The sequence below is a fragment of the Epargyreus clarus genome, unplaced genomic scaffold (assembly GCF_041222505.1).
Source record: "Epargyreus clarus isolate Ecla_fem2 unplaced genomic scaffold, WU_Ecla_fem_2.2 ptg000019l, whole genome shotgun sequence".
Taxonomy (NCBI): Eukaryota; Metazoa; Arthropoda; class Insecta; order Lepidoptera; family Hesperiidae; genus Epargyreus; species Epargyreus clarus.
The window spans coordinates 11185939-11204556 of record NW_027332227.1 but is presented as its reverse complement, the minus strand read 5'-3'; the positions used below and the strand labels follow the sequence as shown (position 1 = coordinate 11204556).

The 18618-nt window shown below is 36.5% G+C and overlaps 2 protein-coding genes across 2 annotated transcripts in view; both read left to right on the top strand.

Annotated features, from left to right (window-relative positions):
- The window catches only part of sNPF (short neuropeptide F precursor), a 52931-nt gene extending 49929 nt beyond the window's left edge, over positions 1-3002 (top strand). The window contains exons 4-6 of the mRNA XM_073083533.1: positions 169-279; positions 1363-1449; positions 2321-3002. Of these exons, the coding sequence (XP_072939634.1) occupies positions 169-279; positions 1363-1449; positions 2321-2383 (261 nt within the window). The 3' untranslated portion in view covers positions 2384-3002. The remainder of the gene's footprint in view (positions 1-168; positions 280-1362; positions 1450-2320) is intronic.
- A 5559-nt stretch (positions 3003-8561) lies between these two features.
- On the top strand, positions 8562-14193 carry LOC140750308 (uncharacterized). The gene is made up of 2 exons (XM_073083762.1): positions 8562-10037; positions 13513-14193. The coding sequence occupies exons 1-2, from the start codon at positions 8562-8564 to the stop codon at positions 14191-14193; spliced, it is 2157 nt and encodes a 718-aa protein (XP_072939863.1).
- Positions 14194-18618: the final 4425 nt, after the last annotated feature.

Below are 18618 nucleotides of genomic sequence, written 5' to 3'. Positions count from 1 at the left end.
TCATCGTTTGACATGTAATCCGAATTTTGCTGTTAAGTTAACTTTGTGGATTATGATACTTACGATCATCATAAGCCAGCCCCGTATTCCTTTCAACTCTTATGACGCCAGTACTATTTGTCGCATTTTATATAGTGAGTAGTTCAGGTTTGTATTTTGTGTTTGTAGCTGGACGAGATGGATGAACTGCTGTCCCTCCGTGACGTACGCACGCCTGTCCGCCTCCGCTTCGGCCGCCGCTCTGACGAACGCGCCGTGCCCCACATCTTCCCCCAAGAGGTAGATTGACAAACCTAATTTACATTAGCAACATAAGATGCTTTTTCCTTAACAATACAAGACTGTTTCTCAAATACATAGATACAAATTTAAGAACTAAAAGAAGTAAAGCAGAATTAAGACTGCGCTCTACACAACGTGCATAATATATTTTTCTCCTGCAATTCTGTTGAATATATGTATATACATTGTCCGTACACAATTATACATCTACCATACCTATATTATTAACTAGCTGACCCGGCAAACTCTATACCGCCTCAAAATCTATTTATCAAATTTATTTCATATAAAATATAGCCTATGTTACTCGTGGATAATGTAGCTTTCGAATAGTGAAAGCATTTTTAAAATCGGTCCAGTAGTTTTTGAGCCTATTGATTACAACCAAACAAACAAACAAAGTTTTCCTCTTTATAATATTAGTGTAGATAATAACACCTATAGTATTGAATTAGTTACGCTTGTTTCCGATTCCATATAATTTATGTGATTACGATATCAATTTAAGGTTACATGTAAACTATCCCTTAACTGAAAGTGACCAGAATGATACTCTTTATATTCTGATGTTTAGTAAGACATGTTACACGTTAATCTCTTATAAGACAATAAGAAGCAAGAACTCATTCTTGAATTAATAAAATCTACATAAAGAATAGATATGTAGGTATAGGTAAGTTATTAATAGAATTATTACCGAAACGGGCTCTTCGCAGGTCATGCCTCCCTCATTGATACGTGGGCATAAAATCTTGATGTGGTATAAACCGCCAAATGAAGTTACGCGCACTAACAAGCGACTATTCGTTGTTACGACAATTGACCCGTTTTATGACGAACGACCCCAATCCTAAGGTGGCGAGACCTGAATTTGTAAATGGAAATTCCTTTCGCGTCTCCACTACAACTCAAAATGACTTTTCTATCTGCAGAAGTCGGTATTTTATATCCGAAGTTCGTGGGCAAAGTATGCTTCGCGAGAACGTGGTAGGAACTTCAAATATGCTGTAATGTTTATGGTTCCGATAGTTTGTTTATTGGTTATTGTTATTGTTGTTCTCACGATTGTTTCTCATGCAGGAACAGGATCGCCCTGTACGAGCCCCGGCTATGCGTCTCAGGTTCGGCCGCCGCTCCGACAACAATATGTTTTTGATGCCCTATGAGGTAATTTGAATTTGACTGTTAAGTTATAGAGAGATATAGAATCTAAGTGGCAAACACGTTCGCTATACGCTTATTGGTAAGTGAAAATTGCTGCTTACTTGCATTGTATTTTAATCAATTGTACCCAAGGGTTGAAGTGCCATCTGCGATTGGACACAGATGCATTGTTGCTCCGGGGCTAATTATGGTACGTTACGAATTAACTTTTACCTAAAGTACTGTTTTATATGAGTAATAAAAATTAAACCGCATGTCCGTAGCAATTCTGGTTTACCCCTTTCATGTAGGTATCTAATTTACATTTCAGTATCCCTCACTGGGGTTTTTAAAATACTTAAAAAGATTGACGACCTGTATTTGCTTTTTAAACAAATAATAAACAATAATATAAGTAATAATAGATACAACAGACTTACTGTACGTTATGTAGGAATTATCGTGCTTCTTAATTACGAACTAGATCGTAATTAACTCTGTTTTGATTTTCGTTTCAGTGGTTTCGTCAGCATAATAAGTTAAACGTACTTATATCATTTTATTTACTTAAGCGGATTGTCTCAAATGTGTTTTATTAATAAACAATCTTAATGTGTTATATTATTTTAGGTAATTAGTATTAGTACTACAAGTTCAAAGTAGACACTACAAAGAGACGTCAGTTCTACATATTTATAAAATTTACATATGCACAGCTGTAGAATACATTATTATTGCATGAATTTTGATTTTTGGCAAAATAAATTATTAACCCTACTGTTGCATCTCTGTAAATGACTCTCTGTTTCCCTAACACCATTGTAATAAAATCCTCGTCCCTTTATTATATATTAAGGCTTCGATGTTTATTACTAATGCTAGCAATATCTTGCAGTCGGCTCTCCCCAAGGAGGTGAAGGCTAGCAGCTCCATCGAGGATGACAGACAACAGAACTAAGCACCGAATACTCCGCACGAATACTTATAATACATCTCCACTCCATACTATATTAATCGAATATTAAAAACTGTTTCAATTTCAAATATTTACCTACAAGCGAAGTGTCAAATTTTAAATATCAATTTTAGATGTTACTCTACGTGATTTGTAAGCTATGTGTACATAATATTCAAATAGTATTATATCATATGTTGTTAACATTTACTTAGATACTATGCTTTGTTCAAATCGTTCCCACTGTTTTGTTAAATGATCTGTGATTTCGTGATATTGAAGCTTTGTGTAACAAAGATATTTAGTTTTAAATTTTCGATTCTCTAGTCAACGGCATATACCTAAACTACTTTGTTTTGTTCCAACACTTAGATCTCTAAAGTGTTCTGTTTCTCGTTACTAAGTGTCTATTTGTAGCGAAGATTTGTACATTTTATGAGCTGGGTAAATGTAGAATTCCTTCGCTACTTTGACTTTTTCGTATTAGTTGCGTAGATTTCAGTATTTATTAGACTTTATTGTATAATCATGGCGTAAAGTTATACTTTTATACTAAGCGTAGTGGTTTAATTTTGTATAGTTATAATAGAGCAATTGATGAGTTGAAATATAAAAAGCCGACGTACAATCTGTTGTTTTCTTTGTCTTCCTATCGTCTAAAAATAGTACGAACAATATCTTTTCCTTTAATTCTATTTGATTATATTCTGTAGGTCAAATTAGGAAATTTAATTGACTCTTCACGTCACTGACCCAATTTCGTTGACAATTTTTTACTTAATACGTTTTATTTACAAATATATTCTAGTTTTTGCTATACTGAGACAAATAACTCTTAATTGAGCCATCATCATCATCATCATCATCAACCCATTACTGTCCCACTGCTGGACACGGGTCTCCTCTCAGAATGAGAAGGATTTTAGCCAAGGTTGTACAAAATCCAACAAAAATTATATATTACACAAAAGCTATGTTCTTTGAATTGTAGATGTAAGAAAAACTTACATTGAATGTTTTCTTCACATTATTATAGACATCCCGAACGAAATTCAGGTTTCTGGATTAATGTCGATACTATTTTCGTACGAATCGCGGCTGTTGAGATAAATAATCGAGTTTCGTATCTCCTATGATAATAAAAATTGGGTTCTCATAAACAATTACCTGTACTCGATCGTAAGATACAACTGACTGGTTTTCTGAACATATTTTTGGTGGTGCCTTCTGCAGAATTAATCTGAACAGTATCAAGATGTATGTGTGTAAAATACTTATATGTACGTAACGCATAAGTGCTAAGAGAAAAAGATATGAGTACTTACATTTTTATTAGCACTTTATCGACAAATATTAAGATATGAAATGATAGGTACCTACTGATTATATTAAGTTCATCATTATTATTAATATTTTGTTACAATAACTATGAGGTATTTATTAGAAAACTTCTACAAAATATATTTTTAAGGTGGTAGAACCCTTTGTGGTTCAACTCCGGCGGCACCACCGCCACACCTATTTCTGCCTAATAACAACAGTGTTAGGTGCTGCTGTGTTCCGTTTTGAAGGGTGTGGTAAGGGAGACATCCATTTATGAGGCGTTCCAGCTTAGTGCTCAGGGGTAGCGGCGCATATGTGCCCAAACTCAAGTAGGAATATCTAATCCTATCTAAGGTTGATTACAGATGTCCATGGGCGGCAGAAGCCATTTACCATCAGGTGGACTGCATGCTCGCCTGCTACTCCTATATTATAAAAAGAAAAAAAACTATATAATAGAACGAACATGGGGAGAAAAAGTATCATCTACAACAAACTACCAATTGGTAATAAGTTGTATTGAAAAATTGTCAAAACATTTATTTATTTATTTATTTATTTATTCACAACTTACATCTAACATTAATCCTAATGCGTTAGTGTAGCTTAAAAATAACAATAATTAACGTCCAAATTACATAAAATATACAATATACATAATATATACAAGTAAAATAATTAATAATTTTTAATTACATGGAAGGCTACCCTCGTGAACTCTCCAAGTGTGCAACAGAACAAGTCGATATGGTCTGCTATAGTGTTAAGTGTGCGCAATGCTCGTGTTAAGGGTGCGTCGCGCATCAGGTTGGTGCGTGCGTGTGGCAACGCCAGAAGACGCAGACGTCGCCGGCGCTCCACGCTTCTATCCGGCACACACAACTTCAGTTCTTTCAATATAACTGGGTTGTCAAGTTCACCCCGCAGTACTTGGAATATGTACTTTGTGAGCGAGATTTCTCTCCTCACTTCCAGTTTATTGAATCCTACCATACCGAGAACGAACAACGTAGGATACAATAAAGGATAGCCGGGATAAACACCGTGTAACTTTAAGAAGAGAAACCGGGCAAATTTATTTTGGATACGTTCCAACATTGTCTTGTACTTAGCCTCACTCGGAGACCATATAACCGAGTTACACTCCAAATGACTCTTCACATAACATGAAGCGAGTTAAAAGCTTTCGCTCTATAGCGCTGTAGGTATAGGTTATTATTATGTTATCCCTTTGTCTAGAACTACGAAATCAACACAGGCTGAAACTCGATAAGGGAAACCCGATACTAGCACGTTATACGAACTTAAACATCATTATGCAGATTTTGTGCGGCTCAAGCTATAATTATCCCTGTAATAATGATACAACTAACCTCAGTAGATATTAGGAATTATATGAAATCGATACGTGTCTACTGTGTACGAATGTTCGTTAGGATAACAATGTACCTATGTGATAAAATAAATAAACGCTTTCTACGTTGATATCTAGCGCAGGCCGCAGTCCACTAGGATTCCTTATGTTCTTGCTGCCACGTAGGTACACAATTAAGGACGATTGCAGACATCTAGGGGGATCATCTATATAAGGGGCTTCTAATTCTATGTGGAGTCCATCTGAGAGCGAGAACTCACGGAGCGGCTGTCAGCTGCTTCGCCGCGTGCGGACGCAGAATACTTATTTATTTCAAAACATACGAGACCGCAATTTTAACTCTTGCAGCCGCCGCGGTTATGGAGGCTAACTCCGCGGAATACGATTGCAAGGAGATAGGTATTATAATTTCCTTCATTACACGGTAACAGCAGACAATCGCACACGATGCGAGAATAATTTGCACCATGGAAATGGAAACTACCTCTTCTTTGCATTTTGCATTGTGTTCTGCTTTGAAAGGCGTGGTAAGGGAAATATACTTTTCCGAGGCGTTTCAGCTTAGTCCTATGGAGTAGCATCTGTGGCCGACCTTAGGTAGGCATATCTTAACCTAAATGGGATTGATTACAGATGTCCATGGGCGACAGAAGCCACTTACCATTAGGTTGACTGCATGCTCGTCTGCTACATCGTTATTATGAAATAAACAATAGAGCTTTTACATTTGAGTCTATAATTATAATTACAAACCAGATCTATAACTACGAGATTTAAAAGGATCTTCATTCAATAATACATTGAGATATCTAAGACCTGAGTGGTTAACCTGTAATCGTGTCATCTTTACAATTCTTAATTAAATACGAAGAAGTGTAAATTAAAGTCGTTCTAAGATTTTAATCACGTTCAGAGTGCGAAACTGTGATACTAGACAATAGAAGTAAATTTACTTACTTATTTACTGTACTCCTATGGGTAACCTTTAAGCGAAGGAAAGATTTGTTACATGCAAAATAGCTTTGCACTGTATTCCAAATATACATTACGGAGACTTACTTATATTTTGAATATTAAAAGGAGCAAAAGATTTCTTGTTTGAAACGAAAGAGGTAGGTACGTCTATATGTTATAGCGATATTTTTGAGTAATTGATCTCAGATTGATTACAGATATGATACTACCTTAAAAATGAGTTAAAACTCCTCGTGTGAGGATATCGCCAGAGAACTATAATACAGCAGTGGGTACTACACCTACTATGTATATACCAGAGAAACATTAGTTGAGGAATGAAATACTATGGCTAATTGTAGTTATTAAAGGACATATCATCATTATGATAAAACCCTACCTGTAGGTGTATGTAAAATTGTTATCCAAATGTAATTACAGTTAAACATATTTACAAAATACTTTATAACCTCGGCTTACTATTCAATAACGCACACTTAAAACATAAAAATATTAGATTGTACAAATTTCGTATGCTATATTTTTTATTAAATTCCAACCGAGGTTCTTATCCCTTTTTCATGGCGCATCATAAATAAACAGTTTTCAAATCATGCTTACTTGAGTACTGTAACAATACGTGTGAAATATTTGATAGATTAAATGAGAAATACTAAAAATATATCTTTGTCTATCTATTTATTATAACGAATGTATATAATATTACATCATTTATCGATAAGAGTTATTGAATTACACTCTAAATAAAGCATTTAGGTATTTCAAGAAATGAAAGACAATTGTGTTATTTTTTATATGACTGCTAAAATATGTTGAACCTATTTTTTAATGAAGACTTTACATGACATTACAGAATACCCCGAAAAATCTATAATTCTGCATTAGAACGCAAATCTTTCGCAGCGCATGCCAGTAGTAGGTACCCAGCGAGGCGACACGTGAAACTCGTGCACATAAATGTCACTTTTCCGATCGTAAGACTTGGGAAGAAATCTTAGCTGTCAATGTGTCAGGAGCAGCCTCCCCGTGGCAGCGCCACACTGGGTGTAGTTCGCCTACGACACCCGCATCTTGTTTTGAACACATTACGTAACTTTAATATTTACGTAATATTCAATACAACAATAGATTTGGCTTGTTCGATATCGCTTTACAATTGTTATTGGCATTTAAGTATTGGTTATTGTGACTGAACATTATATCATAACACTTACAATATCAACTGAATTTACGTCTGTGCTTCTTACAACACAACATTCATGTATAGTTTGTATAATGTATATACCTATATGAACATTTCATTCATAGTCGTAAATTACGAGTATGTAATTACGACTCGTAATTATATTCAACTAACATTTACACCATGTCACATTGTTGTAATGTTTTTCATAAAATTTTCAGTTAAAATTAAAATTACTATTCTCATAGTTCACCAAGCAGCCCAAGTGCACGATTATGAACTTACGGCATCTTTGAAATCATTATTTATTCATTTATTTATTTGGGAAACAAACAATTATAACATACTATATAACATAGGCAAATGATTCATACATACAAGCAGAGGAATAATTACATTTTCCACTATTAAATTTTACAAAAAGATAAAAGCAAAATAAACATGAATCTTTAAATCAATTATGCATCAATAACTTTCGTCAGAATGTTTCCGTTCACACCATTAAAGTGTTAGGGTCAATATATTAGGGTTTAATTAATATATGAATTTTAACGAATTTAGAAAATATTTTATAATTTATTTATTTTGCAAATTGATTTTAATAATTTTGTTTAACATTTCCGAACGAAGTTTCTCGGGCGGTGTCTTGGCGGGTGACAAGTTCGCGCGCGGGGTTAGTTGAAAAAGAGCGCGGTGCAATTGTTTTCTAGTGAAGTTTATAAGAATAAAATAGATAGTTAATTTGGAGTTATCGTTTTAATCCACACTCTAAACAATTCAACCATTGGAGGGAAGGATATCTTACAATTCAGAAGTGGGATCTGGACTGTTATTAACAGTAAGTACATGCCCATGTAGCTTTGCTTTCTCTGACTGATAAAACGAGTGTAATATCACGATAGTGGAATCTTAAAAAGGACAGACTACATTCTTTTGTCAAGTATATTTGGTAACTATACATTAAATAAGTTTTTATTTTAACTTTAAAGTTTTATTTTATTTTAATGTATTATCTTATTGAAGTTAACACACAAAAAGGGTAACGTTTTATTAATATCGTGTGATGTACTATAACACATCTGATGCTAGAATATTATTTTTATTCACATCGAGATAACCTCTAATAAGTATTTTATCCTCATACCTATTATATTTCGTAATTAGAAGGTACCAATGAATAAATTAATATAATTATAAATTCACTTACTTACTTGATAGTTGCATTTCTTTTATTAGCTACAAAACAATAACAATATAAAGTTAATTAAATATTTCATTAAAATATATATATTTTTTTTCTCTTTTTTCTGAGACTCGACAGAACAATGGAAGACGAAGTACGACACCGTAGTAGGGATTCAAACCGTCGAAGACTAGACACTCCAGTTCATACCGAACGGGTTGCAACGTCTAGAAGTCGAAGCCGATTGCGAGGTCGAGATCGAAGCGAGAGCCGACGACGGATGAACAGCTCTACCCGCAGCCACCGTGACCGAGACGTGGAACAAGGCCGCGAACGGGTGAAGATGTTGGAGAGGGAGCTTCTGCAAGAGCGTCAACGACTTTTGGTTGCTGAAGGACATCAGTGCTCTCCACAGCGGCCGCATAGCGAGTACCAGCATCGGAGCAGCAGCCATCACAGCGCGCGACGCAGCGTGTCACGTCGAGCGGACCAGCAACGAGGCGGCAGCAGTCGCTACCACGAGACGCCCACCTGCCCCCAGCCAGAGCGACAAGGACGTTCTGCAACCCGAGTCGACGCGGGAGCAAGCATAAGGTCACGTAGTCCTTCTATTTCTAGAAAAACTTTAGTTGACATTCTTAATAGTCTTAAGGACGGTCTGCCGTCCCGAACGCACACTCAAACTGCACTATCGTTACCAAAAATCGATAACATGAATATATTACCAAATTTTGACCCATCTACGAAAAACCAACGGGTAGATGTTTGGTTAAAGAAAGTAAACGAGTGTGCATTAGTGTATGGTTGGGACGACAGAACTACGACACATTTTGCTATGCAGAAACTTCAGGGGCTGGCCAGGATATGGTATGAAGGCCTAAATTCTGTACTTTTTAGTTGGAGTGAGTGGCGGGAAAAGCTTATAAATGCCTTCCCATGCGAACAAAATTATGGCCAGGCCCTGGAGGAGATGCTTAGAAGGAGAAGCAAAATCAACGAACCTATTGAAGTATATTTCTACGAAAAATTAGCACTTCTCAGTCAATGCGATATTGTCGGTAAGCGAGCAGTAGACTGTATAATTCATGGAATTAACGATCGAAATTTGAAATCCGGTGCTCTAGCATTACGTTGTCTACATCCTGACCAACTTCTTCAATTTTTAATAAGCAGTAAAGACTGTAATCAGTTTGTAGATCGCAATTCATTCCGAAACAAAAATGATAACAATTTTAATGATAGTCGTCATCGTCAAACATCAACTGTTGGATCTGGTCAAACATCAACTATAAAATCTGGTCAAACAATAGGTTGTTACAATTGTAGGGAAAGGGGTCATAGCTTTTTACATTGTCCTAAACCTCTCCTAAAATGTACACATTGCAATAAGGTTGGACACACAATTGATAAATGCTTTAGCAAAACAGAAAATAAAATAACTGAAGCAAATAATAATATTTCAAAGACTCTGTGCATTGATTCCGTAGATGTCAGTATGAAACATAACCAAAGTTCAAAGTTCGTTAAAGACGTGAGGGTAAACGGTAAACCACTGGAAGCCTTTATAGATTTCGGAAGTGATATCACACTGATCAGGGAGTCCAGTATGGCTGTTTCGGTGAGTATCTGAACAGGATACAGAGGGAGGAGACTGCCCAGTGCCATCATTGCGGGCACCACGAGGATTCCGCACAGCACACGCTGCAGTACTGCCCAGCGTGGGAGTCTCAGCGGCGGATCCTCGTGTCAAAAGTGGGACCGGACCTGTCTCCAGCCGCCATTGTTGGAGCGATGGTTCAGCGCAGCGAAGCCTGGGAAGGCATGATCACCTTCTGCGACATAGTCATGTCCGCGAAGGAAGACGCCGAGCGAGCTAGGGAGCGCGCTGAACCCGCTCGGAGGAGGAGTCGCCGCGGGCGTAGATAACGTCCACCGGCGCGGTGTCCCTATAGTTCCGGGACCAGAATAGGGCTACGGTATCCCCTGCCTGTCGTAAGAGGCGACTAAAAGGGGCTTCCGGGGTTGCGGGCGGCAAGAGTGGGAGCTCGAACTGCCCGGCTAGTGACCCCGGGAAGGACGGCGGTATGTGTGGCCGCATACCGTCGTGCCCACCAGACGGTGTGGCGAGCGTCAAGCTCACCTGAGCAGAGCCCGATGGGGCAACGCGCTAAGAGGACTCCGGTTGCGTTCCTTTGGAGATCCCGGAGTTCTCTACGCAGCGCCGAGGACGCCCACCGGGGGGGTTTTAGTGCGGTAAGAATCCCACATAACCCCGTGCCGCTCCCACGGCATAGGGTACCTTTTGAAGGTTTCCCCCTCGTAACCAAAAAAAAAAAAAAAAAAAAAAAAAAAAAGGGAGTCCAGTATACAATATTTAGGATTGACACATAATAATATATGTTCACTGATAAAGGGTTTTGGCAATGGTGTAGTACAGTCACTGGGAGAAATTGTTACGGAAATTAGTGTTGATGGAGTGGTCGCTACAGTCATTTGTAAGGTCGTTAGCGATAGTTTGCTAGAAAAACCCCTCTTGATTGGTCAGACGTATACAGAACAACCACACATTATCGTTTATAAGGATAAGGTACGGTTGCAGTTTCTCGATATAGGCAGTGAGATGCCCTGTCCTGATATAGAATTAAGAGACGAAACTATATATCGCATTATAACTATTGATACTGTAGACTTGTACGGTGCAGCATCTATTCGGGCTCAGGTTGAACCACCGTTTAGCGGAGATCTTATTTTGAATAGTATTCTTGCTGGTAAACCTAATAACCAATATTTCGTATGTGGTGGACTTTACACTTCCCTGAATGATCGGGTATGTATAACTGTGATGCCATGTTCTAATTTATGTAGGATCCCGAAACGTGTCGTTATGTGCCGTGCAGATTCTGTTCAAGTTGTTAATAGGGTCATCAAGGACTCTCCAGAAAACCCCTAAAGTAAATAAATTTAGTCTTGATCTAACTCAAGTACATATTGGAAGTAACGTGTCGGAAAATGTAAAGCAGAAATTGTTTGATTTACTGAATGAATACAAGCATTGTTTTGCCACCTCGCTACAAGACTTAGGTTGTACAAATGTAACGGAAATGAACATAGAACTGAATAGTCAGAAACCGATTGTCTATCGTCCTTATAGGCTCTCTCATCATGAAAGAGATAAGGTACGATCGATGGTAAAAGATATGCTTGATGCAGGTATCGTTAGGGAATCGGTCTCTGAGTATGCTAGTCCTATTCTGCTAGTTCGAAAGAAAGATGGCACCCTCCGAATGTGCGTAGACTATAGGATGTTAAATTCTGTCACGGTTAAGGAGAGATATCCAATGCCTATTATTGAGGACGAAATAGCTCGTCTTACAGGTCAAGCCTGCTTTATAACGCTTGACTTGGCGTCGGGATATTACCAAGTCCCAATATCAGAACGATGTAAACATTTCACCTCCTTTGTTACGCCGGACGGTCAATACGAGTTTAATCGTATGCCGTTTGGCCTAGCCAATGCTCCGGCGGTATTTCAACGGATGATGAACTCTATTCTGGGACCTGCACGTTTCACCAATACGACTGCTTACATTGATGATATATTGATTTTCGGAAAAGATGAGTCAGAATGTTTAGGACGGCTAGAAGAAGTGTTGCAGGTCTTAGAAGGAGCGCATCTCCGCTTGAATCTTTCCAAATGCGATTTTTTGAGGGATAAAATAGATTACCTAGGATATGAGATCAGTTCATCCGGGGTAAAACCAGGTGAGAGGAAAATACATTGCGTCACAAGTTTTCCACGACCCGTAAGCGTACATAATGTGCGACAGTTCTTAGGGCTCGCTAGTTATTTTCGAAAATTCATTAGAAATTTCGCTCAAATAGCTTATCCCCTTAGTAAACTTTTAAAAAAGGATGCACTGTGGGAATGGGGTGATAGTCAGGAAACAGCTTTCGAAGAGTTAAAGACTAGACTGGTCGATAGACCCGTTCTTGCGATATATGACCCAATTACACACGGATTAGCAATAACCGAATTACACACGGATGCTAGCAAATTAGGCGTGGGGGGTATATTACTGCAACGTGCAACCAATGACGATGATTTTCGGCCAGTAGCATATTACAGCAGGCAGACGTCTCCTGAAGAAAAGAATTTTCATTCGTATGAGCTGGAGACATTACCGGTAATTTGCTCCTTACGTAAATTTAGGGTGTATTTGCTCGGGAAACAATTCAAGATAGTTACAGATTGCAGTGCGCTTCGTTCAACTTTTTCCAAAAGAGATCTTATCCCAAGAATAGCTCGTTGGTGGTTATTGCTCCAAGAATTTGACTGTTCTGTAGAATATCGAGCAGGCATGAAAATGAGTCACGTTGATGCCTTATCTCGTAATCCGACTTCTAATCTGGATGAAACGTTCTCAGATCAATTTCCTTCTGTAATGTCGATAAGTGGTGAGGACTGGCTTCATACACTTCAACTGGGTGATACGGAGTTACGTAGAATTCGTAGTATCCTAGATAGTCATCTCGATGAAAAAGGATTAAAGTACATTAGAGATAACTATACGGTCAATAATAACAAACTGTATCGTTACATTGACGGCGATAAAAATAATATCCGCTGGGTTGTCCCGAAGGGTGCAAGGTGGCAAGTCTGTCGCATGAACCATGATGACATCGGACACTTTGGGATGGAGAAAACCCTTGAACGAATTAAGAAACACTATTGGTTTAGTAAGATGAAAAGATTTGTTAAGAAGTATGTAGATTCATGCATCGAATGCGCTTATGCCAAAAATAATGCCTCTACCTCGCGCGAGGGTTTGCTCCATCCCATAGAAAAAATAGCGATACCTTTCCATACACTGCATGTTGACCACCTTGGACCCTTCGTGAAGTCAAAAAAGGGATATACACATTTGCTCGTAATAGTAGATTCGTTTACAAAATTTTGCTGTCTTAGACCTGTCCGAAATACTAATAGCCAAAATACTATAAGGATCTTAGATGACATTTTTTGCACTTTTAGAACTCCTAGTCGTCTGGTGAGTGATCGAGGTAGTTGTTTCACATCTCATTCATTTAAACAGTTTTGTCAGGACAAGAACATTAAGCACATTTTGAATGCAGTAGCAAGCCCAAGATCAAACGGGCAGGTAGAACGATACAACCGTACTATTCTTGACTCCCTTAAGACGTTGACAATAAAATCCGGTGAAAAGAGTTGGGATAGCAACTTAGGTCAGATTCAGTGGGGACTTAACAACACTACTCAGAGAACAACCGGGAGATCGCCGTCTGAAGTATTGTTTGGTACCTCTATGAACAGCGAAAAGAGTCCAATTTTAAGTGAAATTACGGAAGAGACTCATCAAGATTGCGATATTTCCACAATGCGTAGTGAAGTTAAAAACCGTATCGATAGTGAGCAAGATAAGCAAAAGTTAGCATATGACAAGAATAGAAAACCAGCGCGCATATACAGAGAGGGAGACCTCGTTAAAATAACTAAAACATCTTTCAACAATGACGGGCAAAGTAAAAAGCTGTTGCCATCATTTGTAGGGCCATATAGGGTAATTAGGGCATTAGGCAATGACAGATATGACGTGGCGCCCGTGCCAGGTTTGGGAGGTTCTGCTAACAAACGTCCTACGACAGTAGCAGCGGACAGAATGATGCCGTGGATTCATATTGCTGCATTAGAACTAAATGACCACAGTTCTGATAACAGTACGGCTGACGATGACGATGGCGATAATCATTGTTAACTTATAATGATAATAAAATAATGTCAAATGATTAAAGAAAGGGTTGTAAAGTATGTTTATAGTAAATTATTTATTTATTATATGAAAACGTCATTAAGTAGTTATTGCAGAATACTGTTTTCTTTATTTTCAGATCAGGCGCGAGAATCGATTGGTTCGTGTCCTGAAATGATGCTATAATGAGAAACCCACTGCCATTGCAAGTAAATCGATTATCTTGTAATTGTCAGATGGGAGTGCCGATTAATCGATCGTTCGGCAAATTAAGAAGGGTTTTCTGATTAATCGATCGTTCAGCTTACCCTTACTAGTTGTTTGTTTATATAAACTGATTAATCGATCGTTCGGATAACTCAGCCTGGTTCGATATTTGTTTATTTATAGTACGATAAAAGAATGTATTTAAGTGTAGATTTTTACTAGTTGCGAAGTGATTTGATGTATATAAATAATAAAGTGATTTGTAACAGTATAGACCTGGATATAGAGATCATTGTGATTTGATTTGTTTTTAATACATTTATATAATGTAATCAATAGGCATAATTTAATTTAATATAAAAATGCTTGTAAAACCTGTCATTAAGTTCAGACACCGATTGTTAGGGTGCCACCTGGCGCCGTGTGCGGGGACGCCCACGATGTCAGGACGGTCGATTGTTAGGGTCAATATATTAGGGTTTAATTAATATATGAATTTTAACGAATTTAGAAAATATTTTATAATTTATTTATTTTGCAAATTGATTTTAATAATTTTGTTTAACATTTCCGAACGAAGTTTCTCGGGCGGTGTCTTGGCGGGTGACAAGTTCGCGCGCGGGGTTAGTTGAAAAAGAGCGCGGTGCAATTGTTTTCTAGTGAAGTTTATAAGAATAAAATAGATAGTTAATTTGGAGTTATCGTTTTAATCCACACTCTAAACAATTCAACCATTGGAGGGAAGGATATCTTACAATAGCATATGCAATACACATTAATTAAAAAAAAACACAGATGCGCAAATCAGACCTACTGAAGTACCTACCGATTGTTTTTCCACTAACGTGTGGATATTGAAAATATTCAACTTTAAACATAAAACATCTCATTCCGAGCACTACAAAATAATAACAAGATAATTAAATTGCCAATTAAACTTTTTAAAATTGAGAATCATAATGAAATGTCAAATTTAAAAGGTCAGGGATTGTCAAAACTTTTCATTAACTTCGCGGTTAAATTTATAAAATGATAACTTTTTCTCGAGTTTCTAGATCGGCCTATTATTCCGAGAACTGACCGTACAGCTGACCCATCATAGACATCGTAACTTTTAATGGATTATGATCTAGATAGGCACCTATTAAAACTTTTACAAATATTCAAGAATATATTATTACCTACCGGATATTATTAAATTTCATAATTTTCAATCATGTTACAAAATGAAACACTGATTTTTGACGAATTTGAAAACTTTAACAATATAATAAAAACAGTGAACACTGAACGTGTTCGTTCATTAGTCTCTTTCAAACGTCTGAGAAGACATCCAAAGGCATACGTATATGCCTACATATGCATCTGAAAACAGCCAAAACGGTGTTCTTACCTGGCAAATACACCTCAATATCATGCTTCTATATACTTTATATTCACAAACATACATTAAATACGCGGTTCTTATCAATATGCAATATAAAATACATCATTGTTTTTTGAACACACCTAAATGTTTCTTACCCTTTTACAAACATCGTCACTTTCGGGAAAATATTTTACGAAGCTCGCAGCTTGCTATTAAACGCATATTATATTATATTTATGGAGCCTGCAATATGGGAACGCATTAGGATTCCATTAAAAAGTTTTTGACCGTAATTTAACATAGGGAATGTAATGTATCTTAAACGATAAACTTTATATGTCATTATCCAATTCGTAGCTATGCGTAGCGCCGTTATTTTTTTTAATTGATTAAAAAGTAATTTAATAGATATATATAACTTTAAATAATTGAAGCTCCTAAATGAGTAAACACAGTATTAAAATATAGAGAGACACTTTAATTGCACTTCATAACACAAAAACTACGAAACAATTTAGAATTGACGTCATTCCGCCCACGCTTTATTATGAACTCTAGACAGAAGTAAAAATATTTGGCAAATACTTTCAAACTGAAAATATTGAATCAAAAGCAATTTTAAAGCCAAAAAAGACAAAGACCGCTACAGAAAATATTTCTCTTATTGAAGGAGTGTTCCAAATCATAACTTTACAAATTTATTAAGTACAAAATTGACAAATTAAATATTTAGACATGCAGCTCCAAAAATACATACCTACGTACCTAAGATCTTGTATATATATCCATATTTACTCAAAAATAGATTTTGCTGTGTAAAACCTATAAAGGAACATAGTTATTCATCAATACAGTGAACGCTTTAATTAGCCAGGATAAAAGAAATCTTCCTTCTATCAATCTCACTTTATTTACTTTTCTCAGAAACAAAAATAAAGACCAAATTGCGTCAGAACGAATGTTTGTGTAACGAAGAATTTGTTTTCAAGTGATGTATGTTGTTGCGTGCGTTCATTAATATATTTATGTTGAGCTAATTAGCTTGTTTTAAGTTTTGAATATATGTAGATCACGTAAATGTTTTTTGTAGTAAAAGAAATTTACACAATTAAAGGTGATAAACATCTGCTTTGTTCGACTATGGCGGCAATATAGCCACACCTATTCCTTAAAACTGTATTATGAAGTGCTGCTGTGTACTGGTTTAAAGGTTTGGTACGGCAATAAGGATGGGTAAGACCAATTTACCGGGCCTCTGGTACAACTTTAATCTCATGAGGAGTTGACTTCAGACGTTAAAGGACGGCGATGACCATTTCACACGTATTCATTGGTATTTTATTTCATAAAAAATTATAACGTTAGTTAGTTCTCCAAGAAGCGTGTAGTTAGGTTACACTGACTCCCATTATAGGCTTATATTTACTTCCAATTATATTCATATGAGACAGGCCTTAGTGTTCTCTTCTATTTCAAAATAATATTCGGGCAGGATGCCCATTTGTCATTTCAATCACGCCCAAAATCTAAGAGCTAAAAATGTACAATTCTCAGAAAATTTAATCACGTTTACCTTGTCGTACACTATTTAAAATAGTATATGATTATCAGTAACATAATTATGAATGCAGTGTGATGTCATCGTGATTCATAGCACAACAGAATGTATCTTGCATGTATCATCGTATCAACCCTGAAACAGATATAATGTTTTAGGGATGACCGAAATTGTAATTTGGTGTATAAAGATTTGTTTTTTGTTATTGAAGTTGTAAATGTATACGGTAGTATATTATTTCAATTTATTTTAAGTGCTCATTGCTACCCATGATTATTTGTAGATAAGCAACAACAGAAAACCTGTGGCATAGCTAATACCACAGGCTTTCTGCATTGCTAACCTATTTCTTGATGACAAAAGGAAACCTTCAAAAGGCACCCAGTACCTTGGGAGCAACACTTAACCCAATGACCTGTTTTTACCTACTAATAAAATCTCAAATCCTTGTCATTTCTACCTTAAATTAAATTTTCCAAATTATTCTGAATTGATCTAATTACATACCAACAAATATACTCCAACGACTGTATCATACCAAAATGCGGAAGTAAATTTGAAGTTCCAAAATAATTGCTCATGAATTGCTTACGAATTTTGAATAAATTATTTCAAAAGGGCGCAGGGCTCCTGCTCTTTACAAGTCCAACTCTTAAAATTATTTTTTTCATTACACTGTATAAAATGCCCCGCAATCTTCTGATATAGACACACCAAAGTATAGACATTAATATAAATGATAAACTAGAAATGGGATGCTTACGTATGGTATAAAATAATGCTCTTGCAAGTTGTATTACAAAATCACGCCTATAATTGACACTTATATTTTACACACATTGACTTTTTAAATACTAATTTGTATCAACCCTGATGTTCAGAATCATTCAACGGGAACACTAACACCTGTTCTAAACTTGTGAACTAAAAATAAAAGCAGAATCTCTATTTTGTTTTATCCCACTGAACATGCAACAATAATATGGTAAGGTAACATTTAAGGACTCTTCAAACTATGCTCTTTTAGCGTCATTTTTCAGCCTAGACCTAAAGCATCACTTAAATTTTCCTAAAATTATTAAAAAAACCTTAAATATACATAATTAATATCTAAAAGTATTTATTAATCAGTTCAGCCGGAAATCAATACCAAACACTCTACTTATCAGATAACGAGTTATTCATTCAACATTATCATCCATCCATTAATGTCCCATGATTAGACCCCGATTTTTCCATCAGAATATAAAGGGTTCTAGGATATATTCCAAAATTAGGGTACGTAAACACACACAAC

Excerpts from the sequence above, each read along its gene's own strand:
- LOC140750308 (XM_073083762.1), top strand. The coding sequence starts at position 8,562 with ATGGAAGACGAAGTACGACACCGTAGTAGGGATTCAAACCGTCGAAGA. Across the intron at positions 10,038-13,512 it reads AGTCCAGTATGGCTGTTTCG|TTTTGTCAGGACAAGAACAT; the intron begins GTGAGTATCTGA and ends TCATTTAAACAG.